The sequence below is a fragment of the Podarcis erhardii genome, assembly GCF_964252035.2.
Source record: "Podarcis erhardii genome assembly, chromosome: 3".
NCBI lineage: Eukaryota > Metazoa > Chordata > Lepidosauria > Squamata > Lacertidae > Podarcis > Podarcis erhardii.
This window is the reverse complement of record NC_138507.1, coordinates 76,692,699-76,711,921: the sequence shown is the minus strand read 5'-3', so window position 1 is coordinate 76,711,921 and position 19,223 is coordinate 76,692,699. Positions and strand designations below refer to the sequence as shown.

The following is a 19,223-nucleotide window of genomic DNA, read 5'->3' as shown; positions in this document are numbered from 1 at the left end:
ATCAGAACAGAGGGAGCTACCCACTCTGGTGTGGCCAGTACCACCTCCTTGTATTGGCTTTCCTTACACATCACAGTTAAAGGCTTCTCCTGTTGAACTTTTACCCTTGTAGACACCCTTTCCAGATCATTTCCTTGCAATATTTCCTCACACTTCTGCCATTTGCTTTTGTTATCTTTGGTCAGATCTGATTAATCCAAATCTGTTGTCAAGTTATCTCCTTGTCTGATATAATAATAATAATAAAAAATTGAAAACGAGTTACTGTCTTGGTATGTAAGATTAAATGCTTCTTCAGTGTTTGGAATTTTCCTAGTTTTAATCAGGTCTGATTGAAATATGTGATCTTTGTATATGTAAATATTAACATATTATAATTCAAACTTATTATGAAACCACTTATTTTATTACTAAATTAAAATAAGCTTGAAGGTTTCTTGTGATGTCTTTTCATTCCCCCCCATTAAATTGAATGAAGAAAGATGCTTTATGTAATATGACAGGATAGCTTTGTTGCTTTAGCTTGAGCAAGCAATTAAGGCTTACAGAAATAGATTGCTGTGGCTTTAGCTGTCCGATAATGGTCAATTTAGCTTGGGAAGCTTAGATTTGAATAAAAATATGCTAAAGGGACAGATTAGGTGGTGCATCGCATTTCAGATTATCTGGAAAACTTAAAATCACATTTGATTAGCACGTTAGGAAAAACAGAGTCGGTAAAGTAAATTGAAGGTCTATAATTAAGGTCAGATCAGAACTAATACATTATTTTTAAAAGTGGTAGATATTTCTTTTCTAACATTCTCTTAATTTGATACTATTTCATATTAAAATTAAGTTCATTAATGCTGATATTTTACTGGATTCATATTTAGATTTACCACACCAATTAAGGTTGTGATTACATTTCTTTAAAAAAAAATACTATTATCAGTGGACCTTACTTCCAAGGTAATATTGTTTTAGAACTAAGGTGAAAACTGTTATTAGGGTCTTATTGTCAATATTGTATTACTTCCTGAAAATAATCCCACTTGACCTATGTACTATATTTAAAATCCCAATTGAATTGTATCATTGTTAAGAGTGTGTTGGAAGGGCAGTTGAACAAATAAGGAGAGATAGGGGGAAAGAACTTAGAGATATGAAAACAAGCTCTGTATAATAGTTACATACCATTTTCTTCAGTTTTCAGAACAGTGTCTCTCTTTTTTTCATACCTTTTTCTCCATTCAATTTGCATTCCATTTATACAGTCCTACCGAGATCAATGTATTACATATAAATATCATCTATTTAACTCTCCTTGCCTGTTCCTTGCATTTCAATTCCCCATTTATAATTATATGGTTCTATTACTGTTTTTTTTATGATGTTGTACAGGCCTTTATGGTACTGATTATAATGGTTGTCTGCTATGTTAACTGAAATATTAGTTGTACCTCAGAAATCTCACCCTATTTGCTAACATTTTAAAGAATGAACGAGTTCCAATTAGTTTTATATGGTTAGGTTAATCCAATTACGTTTAATAAATATGTTTATGCATGTTGGTGACAAGACTCAAATTCCTTTCAGGAACTATTGACGCCCTTTAAAATAGTTTAGAAAGGTTTATATTGCAAATGTCTGTTATTTATTATTCAACCCAATTAGCACCTAATATCTAAGCCAAGCCATGACTTGAGGCAAATATGTGGGATCCCAAAAAGGAAATTGTCCATTTTGCTCCTCCCTAGTTTGTTTTGCTGCTACACTGTGCCGAGCTAAGTTATGTTTTGGCTTAGCATGTCATCCAAACTCAGGAACCTTTGCAGCCCATAAGTGGGCCTTCTAGAGATCCTCTGGAAAAAATCTGTCCTCCACTCAACTAGCTTTTACATGCCTTTCCTCACACAGACTGGAGTAGGCAAAATGTTCATTCTGTTTGTACACTTTCCTGCAGGCATAGCCAATGTGGTGCAACTTCTTTCAGTCTTAGCCAGCATGGCTAATGATCAAGGCTGATGGGAGTTGTAATCCAAATCATCTGGAGGTCACCATGTTGGCTACCCCTGAAATATTTACTTCTTACTTCTGTTTCCTGATTTTTAATCTGTTACTGTTAACGGATGAATCTGAAATCAAAGGTATTATTGTCACTTTCTGCAACTTTAGAATAATTTGAATATATGGGAAACAACCTCTGATCAGTACATGAACTTTTATTTTGGTGATGTGCTAGCAGTGATAAAACTCACTTCCATAGAGCCTTTGGGGGGAATTCAGCATTGTCCCAAGGAGATCATTCCATCGGCACAGTTACTTTTGCTTGCCAGGCAAAATGAACTCCTCCCTCTGCACCCTGTTATGGGCGCTCTCCTGACCCTCCCAACCAGATATGGGGAGGGCAGTGGTGTGAAGGTGAGGGGGGCAAGTCCTGTTAATCTCTTAGGACTTGCTGCACTGGCTTCTGCTAGTGCAACAGATTAGTTTAATCCAGTCCAATTACTTTAGTCCACCTGTAGACCCAAGTAAAGCCCCAATAAAAACACGCCGAAATTGGTGTCTGTAGCTGTAAAATGGACTGCAGCTACTGGCTTATAATGGTATGGCAAAACTTTCATTGATTTTAATAGAGTTGGGTTGTACCCTATACCATACCTTAGTGTGCACCAGATGCATACCCACAGTTGTGATTTTCATTCACATATGTCTGTCATCTACATCATTTCAAAAGCCAGTAATAGGTAATGTTTTAAATAAAATTCAATTTAAACAGCTCAGAATACAGCAGAGGTCATATCTTCAATTTTCTACCAGCTTAATCCTGGACATCCCAAATTAATACAGTATACAAAAAGGTATTGCAGCATTTCCAAAAGCTCTGAGATCGAAACTTTCTGGTAGATGGACTTAACAGACACTTTGTGTTGCTTCAGTATTTCCTTTCACTGACAGCTCTGCTTTTAAGCTAACAAAGAGAAGCTGAAGTAGCTTCTGGTACTGAAGTAAAAATTCACCAGAAAACTACATGTGAACATCGGTATATGTCTGTGGAGCTCCTGGATTGTAACATTTCCAACACCTTTTCAGCTTTCCAAATAATTACAGAAAAGGTTGATGTTTTAATTACATACTTGTTACATGGTTACAAGTTATTTAAATTGATACTAGGTCATGTTACTTAAGATATGTTACTTCAAAATATAATCTTTAGCTGTAATATGAATGTCTGCATGTACATGTTTGGGGCAATATCCAAAGGACCACATGAGAGATTCTAAATGTGTGCCAGGATATCTGAGGTCCCCTTTCTTTCACAGACTCTGCTGCAGACACACTACCCAAAAAGCTGTTTCCAAAAGTTTGGGAGGTTACTGTAATAGTGTGGAAATAGCTGGAAATAAAAGGCAAAAGCTGTGTTGAACCGCTTCAACGTACATTTAGGAATCCTTGGATCTTGGCCTGCCTTTGTCCACTGATGCATTTCCAAACTTAATTGAAATAAAATTGTCCTGTGAAGATATTTGATGACTGTTGTGCTTTTTATGGTGGGGAAAGATTGGTTTAAAATGTTGAGAATTTCTAGCAGATATAGAAACCACTACAGTGAGGAAAAACATCTTAAGGAAACAAGAAATGTTTATTTCATGTATGAAAAGTTATTTTGCATCTTGTAAATGATTAAAGGGCTATTTAGTGTGGGTCTGCGCTTCATATACTTGAACAAGACTGGTTTAAGATTTTACCTATTCTCAACCCACCACTTTCCCCTTTTTATATAGCTGTGTATTTCAAACGGTATAGACAAGACCTGTAAAACATACCGTACTTAGGTTGCTGCCTGTGCCAAGACAAGAACATTGTGACTAATCAAAGTGTAGGGTTTTTTTAAATACATAATTGCCATTTTTAATAGTTATCTTTTTTTCTAGTGGATGTGAAGGAAATTGTAGTCACGAATTTTAATGTTTTTGTTTGTTTGTTTTGCATCTAGCTTTTAAGGAAAAGGCACATAGGAAATGACATTGTTACTATTGTCTTCCAAGAGCCTGGAGCGCTTCCTTTTACTCCAAAAAATATCCGTTCTCATTTTCAACATGTGTTTGTCATTGTTAAAGTCCACAACCCTTGCACTGAAAATGTGTGCTATAGGTGAGTACAGGTTTGTCAATTGCCTTAGTTTCTTAAGTTTTCATTGGAAATTGCTGGGGCCATTGTTTATTTGCTTTATCAGCCTTTTCTTCATTTTCCATGTACCAGTGCTCCCAGCTCACCCAGCCAACCATCATGGTACTCAATGAATGAGCTTAGTGGGAAGACCCACTGGCCATATCCTTGCCTGTGGGGGCTGGCAACAAGCCCCCAAAAGGGGTGCCTCAGGGAGGGGCTAAACCACACTGGGATCCACTGGAATCACTGCCATCGGATGATGGAATTTGTTCCAGTTGTCCTGTACCTCCTCATCTATTCACAGTGAGCAACCAGAGTGCAGATGGGTGGTGGATGTACTGCTCCAAAAAGTCCAAATTATGGCTCGAGAGGGTTTGGATTGCACCCTTAAACAAAAAATGACAATACTTTGAAGAAATATTAGTAAAGTTCAGGAGACTTGCTAGCTTCAATAAAAATAAGTTGTATGGTACCAATAGAATGTAGTCTATATTTAAATCTCTGAATTAGTCAAGGAAAAGAAACAATCTTATGAAAGCTGAGCCCTATTGTTTCTATATGCGTGGGGACTCTAGACTGGAGAAGTGGGATAACTGACTCAGTTCTAAGGTAGCCCATAATGGATCATGGCATGCTTATATGTTCATACCATTAATCAATACTGTATTCTAGGCATATGGCATAAAAATTGTGCATTTGTTTATACACTAGTACCCTGATCTATATTTTTAGTGTTCATGTACATGCATTTGTAACACACCATTTTATGATGGGTTGGTACAACAACATTTGTGTTCTGTGAATATTTAATTTTTTGATGCAGCACATTTTCAATTTGATAAAAAATATATTCAGTTAGGAAGAGTTCTGTAGAGGGTTGGACTGGATGATCCTAGTGGTCCCATCCAACTCTACAATTCTATTATTTTATTTTTCTCATTTTGCTGCAAATGTAATTCCTGAGAATTTCTGGTTTTGAAGAGTTTTGAGGTAGTTTATTATATAAATTTTTATTGTCCTTGGTAGGTGCATGAATATCTTATGTATAAACAAATAATGTTTTAGTTAAAATAACTTACAAAACATTGATCCTATAATAAGTTTTCTTCACTTTCTAGTGTTGGAGTTTCAAGGTCAAAAGATGTACCACCTTTCGGGCCACCAATACCTAAAGGAGTGACTTTCCCTAAATCAGCAGTTTTCCGGGACTTCCTTTTGGCCAAAGTTATTAATGCAGAAAATGCAGCACACAAGTCAGAAAAATTTCGAGCCATGGCCACTAGAACACGGCAAGAGTACTTGAAAGATCTTGCAGAAAACTTTGTTACTACCGCTACAGTAGAGACGTCAGTCAAGTTTAGTTTTATTACACTGGGAGCAAAGAAAAAGGAGAGAGTGAAACCAAGGAAGGATGCCCACTTATTCAGCATTGGAGCAGTGATATGGAATGTGATAGCACGAGACTTTGGTCAGTCCCTTGACATTGAATGTCTTCTTGGTATCTCAAATGAGTTCATCGTGCTGATTGAAAAGGAATCAAAGAATGTTGTTTTCAACTGTTCCTGCAGAGATGTTATTGGGTGGACATCTGGATTAATGAGTGTTAAAGTTTTTTATGAAAGAGGAGAATGTGTTCTTCTCTCAGCACTTGATAACTGTGCTGATGACATCAGAGAAATGGTTCAAAGACTGGAAGTAAGTATGCTTTCTTTTAAGTGCTTGGCAATTTCAAATGCTATCGTCAGTAATTTTTCAAGATAATGGAGATGGATAAATATGATACCTGACTATAGAATTTTAAAAATGAAAAGTTTACTGGACCACTTCAGGGATATTTCTGTATTTCAGGCTTAAACTGGAAATGTGGCAGCTGTAGTCTGAAACAGAATTCTCCCTTTTTAGTACAGTTAGGGTTGCCTTATTTCAAGAAGTAAAAATCCAGACAATTCTACTAAGCATAATAGAGAATTTTCACTTAATTCAGATTCTCTTTAAGTGTGTTATATTGTTCAGATATATAATCTGACCCAGTCAAATGAGTCAGGTTACAATAATTTAGCATTGTTCTAATAAAAAAAAGTGATCTGTACCTGTAAAGACTTCAGTAAATTACTGTTTTGCTTCCTTGTTTAATATAAGGCTGCTGCTAAGTCTTCTACAAACAAAACAATCCCTGAATTGTTATAATAATCAGTAAGAGAAATGTACTGTCTTAGAAACTGGACACAGCACAGATGGTTGCTCCAGGGGCATCAAATGTTAGAGCTTGGAGAACAACATCTTTATTCAGAAATCTCTAGTCAGCCATGAATGACAAAAACAATATTAGCTACCCGAGGGGTATAATATATTAGTACATGTGACTTTGCATTGTTTGAAAGCAGTTCCTTACATGTTTCAGAAGGCATGTGTCCATTGATGGAGATGTGAAGACTTGGTAAAAAAAAAAAAAAAGGAAAGTGGTGGAAAAGAAATGGGTGTATATGAAAAGTGGATGTGGGTGTGCATGCAAGACTAGAAACAGATTACTGAACAATTGGTAGTTGGGAGGGGGGGATCTCTTAGGAAATGCACATTTCAGAATGTGTAATACTAATGTGGATAAAAGAATCCGACAGTTAATTTACCCTGCTGAAAAAGTTTAGTCTTAAGATTCCAAAGCAGTAATAAGACTGATGACAGAACTGATACTGTGTCTGACAGGATTACTGAAGAAGTAATTATTTTCTATCTTGATGTTGGAAACTTACTTCAGAAGTTGCAGAGTACATCTTTGAGTGTTTGGTCCAGAAGTACATTATGAGAGTATTCCAGTCATTTTGATTCTGAAACCTGGTGGACTTTGTACAGGCTGGCTTTTGACTCCTCTTTTAAGAATTTGTTTAAAATATTTATGCATGGCCCTTAATAAAAAAAAAAATTACAGGGTGTCTCACAATAACACAACTACTATACACTGTAATACAGCAAACAATTTTTATTTTCATCTTGTTTTTAGGTAACTTAGGTTAGGATTCACCTAACCAGCCCTGTCAGTGGAAGCCTTGTGCAAGGACTTTCACTTGTGCTATAAGGCTTCCCCCATCTCTCTCCCCCCCCCACCCCCCATGCCTTCCAGAATTGGCTTAGAGGGTTGGGAGAACCTCCAGAACAATGTGCAGGGGGAAGCGTATTGTTCCATTTAGCAAGCTGGAATGCTAGCACAAATAGAATAATTGGAAGACCTTAAGTCTGCAATCCTAAACACTTAGCTGGGAGTAAGTCCCAGTTAACAGTGTGGCTCCTTATGTATTGGTTCCATCATGACACTGATTTATAATTGTTCTAATAAAACAAAGTTGTTATTACTTTTGGATTTCAGAAACATATCAAACAATAAATTTTTATCTTATAGGTTTAATAAATATTACACTTCATGTTCTTAATGGCAGGGGGATAAAATCACATTTTAAAAACCATTTCAATATCACCCTACCCACAGCTCACCATTTCTGGAATTTTTACATCACTATTCTTTTATACTGTGGTCTCACTAATTTCTTATTCCTTTAGATAGTAACTAGAGGATGTGAAACAACAGAAATGACCTTAAGGAGAAATGGCTTGGGACAGCTTGGATTCCATGTTAACTTTGAAGGGATTGTAGCAGATGTGGAACCATTTGGTTTTGCCTGGAAAGCTGGCCTACGTCAAGGCAGTCGCCTTGTGGAGATCTGTAAAGTAGCTGTAGCAACCCTGACTCATGAACAAATGATTGACCTGCTGCGCACTTCTGTGACTGTAAAGGTGGTGATTATCCAGCCACATGAAGATGGATCACCTAGACGGTAAGAAGTCACAGTAGCTAGTAGGTTATTTGTGTCTTCACTGCTGACATTCTTTTGCCCTTTTCACAGATGGCTTTCTTGTTAAATGGGTAGTGCTCATTTGGTTCTAATGAGACTTGCAGCTAACACAGTCTGTGAGAGAAGTGCTATTTTGTAATAGATGGAATGGATCTTATAAGTTATTTTAATAAAGGATGGATTGTATACTGGGGGGACTGGTTGCTTTTAGTTAAGTGAGCAGTGCTTTCTGAATAAAGTGAACTGTTTACTATAGAATGGGGAAAGCATCAATATGGGAATAAGGGGGGAAGTGGTGGCAATTAATCAATGTTTTTGAAAAGAGTGAAAATTAATAAGGGATTTGAAATAGGGAAATAGAGTAGAAATGTGGCTTATGGAATGGAAATTAATGAAGAATAAGGGGGGAAAGGATAGAAAGTAATAAGGAATATTGAGGAAAGGGGTGGGGATACTCAGTATATTTAATGAGGCAAATAGTTAAGAAGGTTTGGCTTTGACTACACTCACATTGACATGCAGCCCCTGAGGGATTGGCCATGGGTCGATGCAGTCCTCAGCACCAAAAATGTTAGCTACTACTTGTCCGCATGCTCTGTCCTCATAGGTAAGGTATTCCAAACCCAAATCATTTTGCTTGCACTTTTCTGCACCCTTTTCAGGTCTAAATATTCTTTTTGAGATTGGGCAACCAATGTTTTCTTCCATTTCTCACTTTCAACTAAAAGTATCCAGAACAGATGAAGCAAGGAAGAAACTGAGAAAGTAGAAAGGGAAGCTTAGGTTAAAAGAGGCAGCCGTGTGCTAGATGTGCCTTTGTAGCTAGGCAGATGGATATTATGAGGACAGAATACATGTCCGTTATACCCACTTTAATAAATGATTTTTTTATCTCAGCTAATTCAAGCGTTCAGTTAGCTTTCTTTAATAGGGAGAGTGCTTGCTGTGTATGACTGCCACATTAACATATTTAACTATAGCATTGTAGAATTGGTGATATATATGTTGCATTTTATTTATGGATGTTCTCCAAAAATTAATTTCCTAGAGTGAAATGGGGGAAATTATCCCTTTATTACTGCCACTCATATTGCCACACATGTGCTGCCTTTGGAAGACATAGAAATATGTCTGTATATCATTGTTTTTTTCAAGTTGCATATACTTGGCAGCTGAAAGATTTTCTCAGCTTCATTTGGAGATTTTTGCCATCTGCTTCCAAGTATGAAATAACACTTTTTGGTACTTATTCTCCTGATCATCACTGGTGCCATTCCAAAACAGTTGGATCCATAGCTTAGGATAGGCTGCAGACTGCAAAAAGTCTAGAAAAGTCAGAGCCCTTCTACAGGCTCCTAAGTCATCATCTACCCCAACAGAAGGAGAAGGGATTTTCTGCAGTATAAACTTCCTGTGATATGAGAATCTTCAACTGCCTCTTTAAAAGAAGGTCTGCTCTTCCTGGATTATCCGACTCTTTGAAGCCTTCTTAGCAGGCTGGACTGCGTATAGTTTTCCCCAGAGTCCACTGTTTTTTACTACTTCCAACCAAGGTGAATAAAAATGGATAAAAGTGTAATCTTACATTTTTAAAAAGTTCAGTCTGTAATCTGTTTCTCTTCTAAAAATAATGTGGTTGAAACCATGAAGGTTATTGCAAAACATCAAAGGCTCAAGGTGCCGTAAGACTCTTTTTTGCAAGAACAGGCTAACTCAACTATTCATTTGGGAATTGGTTTAAAACTAAAACTGACCTTAATATAAACATATAATCTCTTAAATATGAACATAGAACCCTCTTGTAGAAGACTCCTTTCCTTTCCTTTGTAAAGACAGGTCTGTGCTGCGAAATATTTGTTCATGGGGGAATATACAACATACTAGATCACATCTTAAACCCTGATTCAAGGGACCAGAGACAAGGAAGTCACCACAGGTTCTAAAATTCATATGATGTCATGACTTGCCTTATAATTGATCCCATATATATCATGTTGTCCTGTTTGATGCCCAGCTATCTGAATTGTACAATGTTTATGACTCTACCACCCAAACAACAAGGAATTCACTTTATATCTCATGGCGAAAACACTGTTTTGCTCTTCAACTACCTTTCCTTCAGAGACCAGAAAATATGACAGCAGGGGACTTGGAGACAATACTAGTGGACATCGCTTATGATGGAAATCCTAAGATGAAGACATGATCATGAAACTTACGAGGTTTTCCAAGTTATCTGCCCCTGGAAAAAGAGTACTCTCCACATCCAAAAATTTCCTCACATGATTTTCTTTCCAATACTTTTCTATAAAGGTTAAAACTCCAGTCCACAATCAGCAACTGGGACAAATTATAATAGATTATGTGTGTCTGGTTTCCCACCTTCTGTGCTTGACAAAATGTTAAAGACACCACTGCCCTAAGTTTTGTTACCCCATATCCAGTTCAAGCTTCTGTCAGTGCATTTCACAACCACAGGCATATGTCCAGTGAGCAGGAGGGATAGCTAATTTGCTAGCTTAATCTATTCCCAGGCTTTATCCCTGTTCTACTGACATGTTCAGTATATTTTCCTTCCCAATGTGGACAGATGCGCTAGACCCTGTGCTTCCCATGGCTAAAGATTTTCAGCCTCATGAGTCTACAGACCATTGAAATCAAACTCTGGAAAATCCATTGAAATCAAAGGTCCATGTTATATTATCTCAAAACTCAGGTTTGATCAGATCATTGATTTTTAAAAAAATCTAGCCATACTTAATGTAGGTGATGCTGTCCTAGCATAGATTATTATCGGCTTCAGTTTTTGCTGTGTTAGTGACCACTATAGGTAGAAAACTCCACTTATTCAAGTTTTGGGCTTTGTAGGGCTCAGCTGGTAAATTTGCCCTTTTCCTGCCGAGAAGCCATTCAAATAACCTCTAGATGAGTTTTAAGGCTCCGTATATTTGCCCTTAAGTGCCAGGTATTGTGGTGCTGTTATTATTATTATTTAAAAAAGATTGCCCATCCCTCTACTGGCAATCTAGATTGGGACCTTAGAATGGTGGGGCATGAAGGTTTTAACCCTTTGCAGTCAACTTGGCCCCTCAAGCTTGCAATTAGCACAGTGTGTTTTTTAAAGCTTGCTTTCCCCATGCAAGAAGCCAGCATGGCAAGCCTGGTCTGAATTGGTACCATAAGGAGGCTAAAGGGTTAAAGCCCCCTTACTCCATAATAGGGTCTTAATACTGCTTGGCCACCTGGGCAGGAAGTATGTGTTTTTAAAAAATAGTCCTCTGCACTTAAACAACACAGATATGGAGCTAATGTATCCTCTAGTTGGGCCATCAGTGAACTTGTGGGTAATATAATAACCCCTCAACCCCACTGAAGTCTTCCTTGTTTACTCTTAGATATCTTGGACACCAGGGATACTAGCGGCATGTTCAGCAGGCAGGTTTTCCTTGGAATGGAAAAGCTGCTTTGCATTCAGTTTTATCTCTGACAACTTAAATTTTACATAATCTAGTATAAGAGTACTGATGATGGATCATATTTCATAATATGATATAATTGATATAATATAATCATATCATTTTATGACATGCACATGCTATGCTTCTTTTTTAAAAAATGATGGGCTGTATCTCTACAGGACTCAAAGATTATTATGTTTATGTATACCGCAGGGGTTGCTCAGAACTGTGTCGAATTCCCATGGTGGAGTACAAACTTGACAGTGAAGGCACCCCATGTGAGTATAAAACCCCTTTCAGGAGGAATACTACTTGGCATCGGGTGCCAGCTCCTGCAGGGCAGCCTCTTTCTCGTGCCTCTCCAATCCTAGGAACAGCTGATAGATTGCAGTGCCAGCAGCTTCTCCAGCAGGCGCAAACAGCCATTCCTCGCAGTACTTCATTTGACAGAAAGCTGCCAGATGGTGCAAGGTAATATGTTCTCTCTGTTATTAATTCCTGTATTTTCTTAGTGCTTTATTAGTAAACCTTTCTGGTCTTTGGTATGAAGTGATTTTTTAAAAGCTGTTTTCTTTTTAAACCTCATTCACATACTACTGTACAAGGTTTTAACAGATTTGAGCTGCAGTGAGCTTAGTGTTTGCCTCCACTAATCCTTGTTGAAACAATGGTCAGTGCTAATGATACTTTAAAAGGTAGACGACATTAAAACTCACACCCTCCTCTCTATTTATAATGGAATATAAAAGCTAGGTACCAGGCAATTTTGGCCACTGTGCTAGTCGACCAATAAAATAAGAACTTCTGAATAAGAGCAACAAGCATTTAAAAAAATGAAATTAATTGCTTGCAGGCTAATACTTTCATCTCATTCCAAAAGAGTTTTATTATATTTGTAATGTCAGTAGAACATGGCTATTAAGGTCCAAGAGCAAATTGATATTTGTGGAATGATGTCTTTGTTTAAAAACTGAAATAACTTAAAAGTTAAATGAAAACCCAATTGACGTTTGTTCCAATTCAGTAGTAGGCAGCGGGTTTTTCCAGGGAAAGTGGCTGGACAAAAAAAAATCCCCTCTCAGGCCTGTACCTAGAAATCACAGGACAAATGGAAGTGCGGATGAGCCCAAAGACACTATTGCTTGCAAGGATCTATCTATATGTACTTTAAAAAGTGCTGAATTGTGGTCATTATGCGAAAATGTGCAGACTGTAGGAAACGTCCAGTATCACACGAGCAGACTTCACTATTCTCTTGCTCCCTCATTGCAGGCCCCTCCAGAGCAGATTGTAGGGGATGAAGGGAGGCTGCATATCATTAGATGTCCCTGCATCTAAAAATGGTTTCAATTTCACAAAAACTATTCCAATGTCTTCATATTGTTGTCTGTATTTCTAATTTCATTAGGAATTTATATCAAAAAATGATTGTTGTTGAAGCACCACAGATCTGTGTACATGGTTAATTACTTGAGTCACTATTTCAGAAGTTCACCGAGCAACCAATCATCCTCCAGTGACCCAGGACCAAGTGGGAGCAGTCAGTGGAGACACCAAGTGGGATATGATGGGTATTTGTTTCTTTACATCTGAATCCCTTTTTATGAACAGTAACTGTAGAAGCTAATTTACGTGTGGACTATCCAACTGGCTGTTGTAGAATGTTTCATAGGTGGCTTTGTAAAGATAATAATTTAATTACCGTATTTACTTGATTCTATTGCTCACCTTTTTTGGCCAAATTACATTGTGAAAATTAAGGTGCGCATTAGATTTGATGGCACATTTACATTCACCAGCAAATACTTTTTTTGGTTTCAAGGTTCCGAAAATTGAGGTGTGCATTAGATTCGATGGCACATTAGATTCAAGGAAATATGGTATGTGCTGCTGTAGTCAATCTGAAGGCTTGGTGGCAATCCATACATAGCTGTATGGTGGTGGTATCTAGTGGTGTCTATTTGCTAGTGGAAGTGCATCAACTAGCACAAGAAGAGGGAGCTCTTTTTCACCAGTCCCCTGTAGCAATTGCAGCCCCCTGTGTCATATCTCATACTGTTCAAGAGGGTTTCCCAACCCTCAGGGGAAGCTTTTGGAGCAGCATTTGGCTGTGGGTGGGTGGAACGGGCTAGGCTGGGTAGACCTGATTAGTGAAAAACTGGTACCCTGCTTTGCTCAAGTGAAAGTGGTTCAGCTTGTAACAAAACCACCCATTTAAAAAAGAAATCAACATAAGATCTAATGTGTTGAGCAGGGGTATCAGCAGCTATATTTGGGCAACTTTGTGTATAAATCTTAGATAAATAATAACTTAAGCAGAATATATTTAAATTGCTCTAACTACTGTGGAATGTTTTACTCTTCTTTGCTTACCAGTTGTCAATACTGAAAATATATAGTTGTGCCATTTTACAGCAGGGATTTTATAAACTGGATGAGAAGCTTTCCTAGTGAGCAGGGGAAAGCAACAATTTCTTTCTTTGTTAACAGGTGCCAGTCCCCTTTACTTCACGATCACCAGGGTTCAGGGCCACTGGAGAGTGAAGGAGGCAGAGAACATGAAGAATCATTGGAAGCGACCAGGCATCCCAATGGTAATTATTACTCTGTTTCAGTTTAATTACAGCTTTGCTGGTTTGTTTTCCACTTGTATAATGTTTTGCATTATTAAACTATCACTGGCATACTGATGGCAACAAATGCAAAACCTTTGGAAATCTTTCCTAGCCATTTTATGTAAATGTTAAACAACATGGTTGAGAATATCAGCCCTATGACACAATTATATCCCAAAGATTATTCCCATTGGCACATTCTGAAATCTGGCCAAGAAGGACATTTTCTCCAAGTCTCATCCCAGCTCAGTGATCTAGAAGGATGCCATGGTTGATAGTGAGAGGTCAAGAACAAGTACTCTCCTTGCCCAGCTTCTGGTATAAATCCTCCACCAGGCCAATCAAGGCTATCTCTGTTTCAAAACCTGATTCCACCCATATGAGATTTGCATATTTGTGTGTAAAACTACAGAGGATTTTTCTTCACGTGAGAGTGTGATTGCTGAAAATACAGATTCACTCATGCTAAATCTCAAGATTTATAGTTATCAGGTACCATTTTTGTCCTTGTGTGGAACTTACAAGAATTAGTGCTGTGGCATGATCGGGAGCTTTTGCTGCAGCTAAATGTGTATATGGTCCCACAAGGCTGTTTTTTTCTAATACAGTTCTGCTACTTCCTTTCTCTCTTTTTATATTCCTATTTCCCTGTTTCTGTCTTCCTCGTATAATTGCAAACATCCTTGCACACACCATTTTCTACCATATTTTCACAGTCTTGTGCACCTGCGCATAGTACTCTCTTGAATAAAGACTAGAATCAGCTGCATATGTATCTCATCACATTTGTTGTTTGCAGAGAGTTTTAAGATATTTTTTAATCCACATACAAGCTAAATTACTTTTCCTCAAAGCTACTGGGATGACTCCTTTTAAAATGATACTGTTTATCTCCCTCTGTTTTTTGATCATCAGAACATTAAGAGGATGTGTGTGTTGATTTTGCATTGTGCTTGCATTTCCATGTTTGTAGAAATGACACAGCAAAAGGACATGTACAAACAGGCCCTTCTTATTCAGAACTCTCATTTAGTAAGCTGTATAGACATAAGTTTAATTATCTTTTAAGATGATGGGCAAGAGTAAACTCTGCTCTAGGAAATTTCAAAGAACATCACTGTTTCAACCTGATGCATATAGCATTAAGTTGTGAGCTTCTTTTCATTGTACAATATGTTTTGTGCGTTTAGAAATTAAAACACATAATTATTTATGGCAGAAACCAAGTGGCATGCACCATCAACCAAAGTCTTGAGTTCCTATAAAGACCGCGCTTTACAGAAAGAGAACAGTGGCAAGGATTCACCAAACAAATTTTCTCATGTAAGTCTTTTTTCTTAGGGTTTCCCAAATTTAGGAATCTTTCCAAATATGTGGGCACAGTCTCTGTTGCAAAAGTTGGGAGAGCTGTGCAAATAGCTGGTTGCGTTTGAGCCAGCAACTTGATTTAAAGTGTATGTTTTGTCCCTGCTTTCCCGTATAGAAATGGGAAGTACGAATTATAGATGGTAAACTATCCTGCAAGATGAATGAGCTATTGGGGTTAATAAATTTATTTCTGTATCTTGCTATGTCCTACAGTTCTGTTTGGCATTGTTTTGCGACCTATCATTTTAATAGAATAACTGAAAAACTGTAAAATTGAGTGGAAAAGAGGCCATCCAGTTGTATCTGCCAGTGTTATAATCTCAGATGTGGAATAAATTGCAAGAGTCTTGAATTTTTTTCTAAAGTGTGTGCACAACTAATAAGCATCACTGATGCAGAAGTAGTTTCAAGTATTCTTTCTGGCAGTGACCTCAAACAATCTCATTATAAAGGGCATGTGCAGGTTTCTAGGGCACTGCATGGATTAAAGCTTCATGTAAGCATCACTCTGGTGTCTGATTAGAACGTAATTTACATTGACTTGCATAGTCCTGAATACATTTCCTATTGTATTCAAGTGACATTCATACATTGCCATTTCTTGTCATATTGTGAGGGATAAGCATCTGTTTTAATTACCAGCAATTGCACTTCTTTTATTTAGGCAAAATTTCACATTTAAAGAATGCATCTAATAAGAATATATTGTTATGCTTGTTCCTGTTAATTTGTGTGGTGGTGGTGATGACCTGATGTTAAGAAACAATTATTTCCAGCTGAATTAAATAATGTGAGAACTGAAGTGTGAGATTTGGAAAATAGAGCCTGTTTGTGCACAAATATCACTTTTGTGGTAAATTAAATGACAAGGGAACTATGCCAAGCCAAATTCTTCGCTTTCCTCTAGTTCATATGCATAAGCAGTCCCTCCCCCGTGTTGCAGCTAGCAAATGTTCATCGCCTTTTTGTCAGTGAAACAAAAGAGCAATCATCAAAGCTACTATTTCAGCATATTTGATTCCCACACTCTGTCCGGACAAAACCAGTGCTGGTCACAGCACATCTTCATGACTGAAGGATGATTGTAGGATCGAAACAGCACTGGTTATATAAGCCACCTGAGGGAGCAACATTGGCACAAGGTTATCCTGTGTCTTATCCTATGTTTCTGCAAACATACACATTTAGGTGGATATGTGCTGGCTATTTTTTAATATGACACAGGCATTTTAAATCCCTTTTCCTTTCCTCACTTACACCCTTTTAAACATTGACTTTCCTCAATACAAGAGGAACTGATACTGTTGACTTTATCTGTATTTCTTGATTTTGAATCCTGCATATTTTGCTTGTTATGGCAAAGTGGGGAAGAGAAGGTGAGAACAGTTTGGGTTTCGCTGTCCCTTGCTTGCCCAGCTTCAGGAGGGGCAAATGCAGAGGCTGATGCCAGTCTTTTTCTTAAAATAGTTCATCTTGTGTTCAATTACTTGCAAACATGTTGAGGTTCTCTTATAACAAAATGGACATTATTATAACATTTATTCTGTACTGAACACAATTCACTCTGCACAGTGAAATCTATACAATGGGCAAATTATTTCTCATCCTGTTTTTACTTTACTTTATTAAATTTGTTCTTTGCTTCCCATAGCCAGAGTCCTGAAGCAGCTTACAAATTATAAAAAAAATTAAAATACAAATGATAATGCCATATCCATTAAATCATGCAATAAGCAAAACATGTTAATTCAAAAAGTCACTCAAAAAAATCCACCACCACCAAGATGCATTTGAGCATGTGTTAATCAAAATACTAATTATTTTATCCATATTACAAGTTTATGCTGTTAGCATTATTCATTATATCTGCTTCATTTTTATTTGGCACTTCCAACAAGTAGTGAGGCAGCTGCTTGCTTCTTTGATTGATGAAACTGTGAATAAGAGGAAGTAAAACTGTATTGTAAAATGTTTCTCTTTAAGATTGGAGACAAAAACTGTTCCAGCCATTCCAGCAGTAATACCCTGTCAAGTAACACATCCAGCAACAGTGATGATAAGCACTTTGGCTCCGAAGACCTAATGGACACTGACTTGCTTGGATTAACATACATTAAAGGGGCTTCTACTGACAGTGGGATTGATACAGCTCCTTGTATGCCTGCTCCAATTTTGGCTCCTTTGCACCTGGCTGGAAGCCGGTCAGGGATACATAGCCGGACTGATCAGTGGGCTGAATCATCTGAAACTCCGGGACCAGATGATGAGACTAAAATGTATGCTGTTCACAGCTATGCTTCCGCCATTTCTAGCAGTCATACAGGTGATGGTAGCATGGGAGACCTCAGTGAAATATCTTCACATTCCAGGTAAGCAATCCCCCCCCCCCCAAGATTCCAGCTCCACAGTTCTGTGATGGATAGTTCTAAGTAAAGCGTGGATTTACATATATATTTTTTGCTATTAACATTACATTTTACATGAGTGATTTTATAAAACCTCATTTTAGCAATGTTACATTTCAGAACAGAGGAGGAAAGACTAAAATGCCACTTTCCTTACGAACTGCCTTCATGTGCTTGAGAGTAAAACTATAAAAGGAGAAGAATATGCAATATTGTGTAGAGCTGTATATTCCATACAATTGCATAATTGCATGTGACCTGTTTTCTTTGCTGTATGCCAAGTCTCTGCTTGTTCAACAACATAATTTAGATAACATGATTTTATATGTGGACACTGTTGAGTGGATAGTCTTCCCATGTGGCAGAAGATTGAACTAGATATCTCCCTACCTCTATGTTTCAATTATGAAATCTGTAAATTACATTACACTTTTTAAATCTACAAAACCCTTTGGATTATCCCAGCATATATAGACTATTGCAATCTTGGGGGGGGGGATGCACATGAGCCCCTCTATGCATTGAAAGAGAGCTTGGGTGAGTGCATGGCTGTGTGGTCTAGCTCCACCCACTGCCGCCACAGATGTACGTAAGTAGACCTTCTGACATCATTTGAATGTGCTGGCATCAGGGGAGTGTGACAGTGTTGGACAAGGCTAGCCTGCATGAAAGTGATAGTAAGTTGGACCAAGCCCTGTAGCCCTACCACTCTTTCAGTACATGGAGTGCTTCATGACTTTTGTGTAAAATGTTGACACTGAAAAGAATGTGACACGCAAATGTGTGTACATATTTTACCTTTGTTTTGTGAACAAGTGGGGCTGGTTTAGGATGGTAGTGATTTGCAGGGCAATCCCTAGCAATACTGAGTAAAAGCATATGTCCTTTGAGTGGAACAGAACAAGACTTTCTAAAAAGTGTGTTGGGATTTCCACATTTAGAGTTTTTAAGGCTTTAAGAACTTAACCAGTGGAAATTGTTCCTATTTTTTACTTCTCTGAAATACAAAATATTTGCAAACCAACCAACTCGGCACTTGAAATCCTGTCACTTCAAGTTCTGTACTAAGTTTCAGTTTCAACTTAACTAAGCTGTAGAAGATGGCAGTGAAGTAAGAACATAAAAACTTTCAGCTAAATAGATTAAAACCCACAGAAATTTAGGAATTCCATGTGTGTGTTCGTCTCTCTTGCTGAAATGTCAGTTTAAACTATGATGTTTGAAAGGCCTCTTACAGCAGTGTTTGGGTATATTTTTGAATAGTTTATCTGATACTGGTGTGTTTTAAGCATTGAGTTAAATTGAAGAAAGGTGGGACATATGTAGTAATGCTTTATAATCTATAACAAAAGGTACTTTTAAATTGATTGGGCACAA

At 37.6% G+C, this 19,223-nt stretch overlaps 1 protein-coding gene across 6 annotated transcripts in view; it reads left to right on the top strand.

Annotated features, from left to right (window-relative positions):
- SIPA1L2 (signal induced proliferation associated 1 like 2) overlaps positions 1–19,223 on the top strand; it is a 75,772-nt gene that overhangs the window by 34,666 nt on the left and 21,883 nt on the right. For all 6 annotated transcript variants that reach the window (XM_081855796.1, XM_081855795.1, XM_081855799.1 and 3 more), the window contains 8 exons: positions 3,980–4,137; positions 5,274–5,850; positions 7,708–7,982; positions 11,672–11,929; positions 12,946–13,029; positions 13,949–14,052; positions 15,293–15,396; positions 17,425–17,810. In XM_081855796.1, coding sequence (XP_081711922.1) covers positions 3,980–4,137; positions 5,274–5,850; positions 7,708–7,982; positions 11,672–11,929; positions 12,946–13,029; positions 13,949–14,052; positions 15,293–15,396; positions 17,425–17,810 — 1,946 coding nt within the window. The remainder of the gene's footprint in view (positions 1–3,979; positions 4,138–5,273; positions 5,851–7,707; positions 7,983–11,671; positions 11,930–12,945; positions 13,030–13,948; positions 14,053–15,292; positions 15,397–17,424; positions 17,811–19,223) is intronic.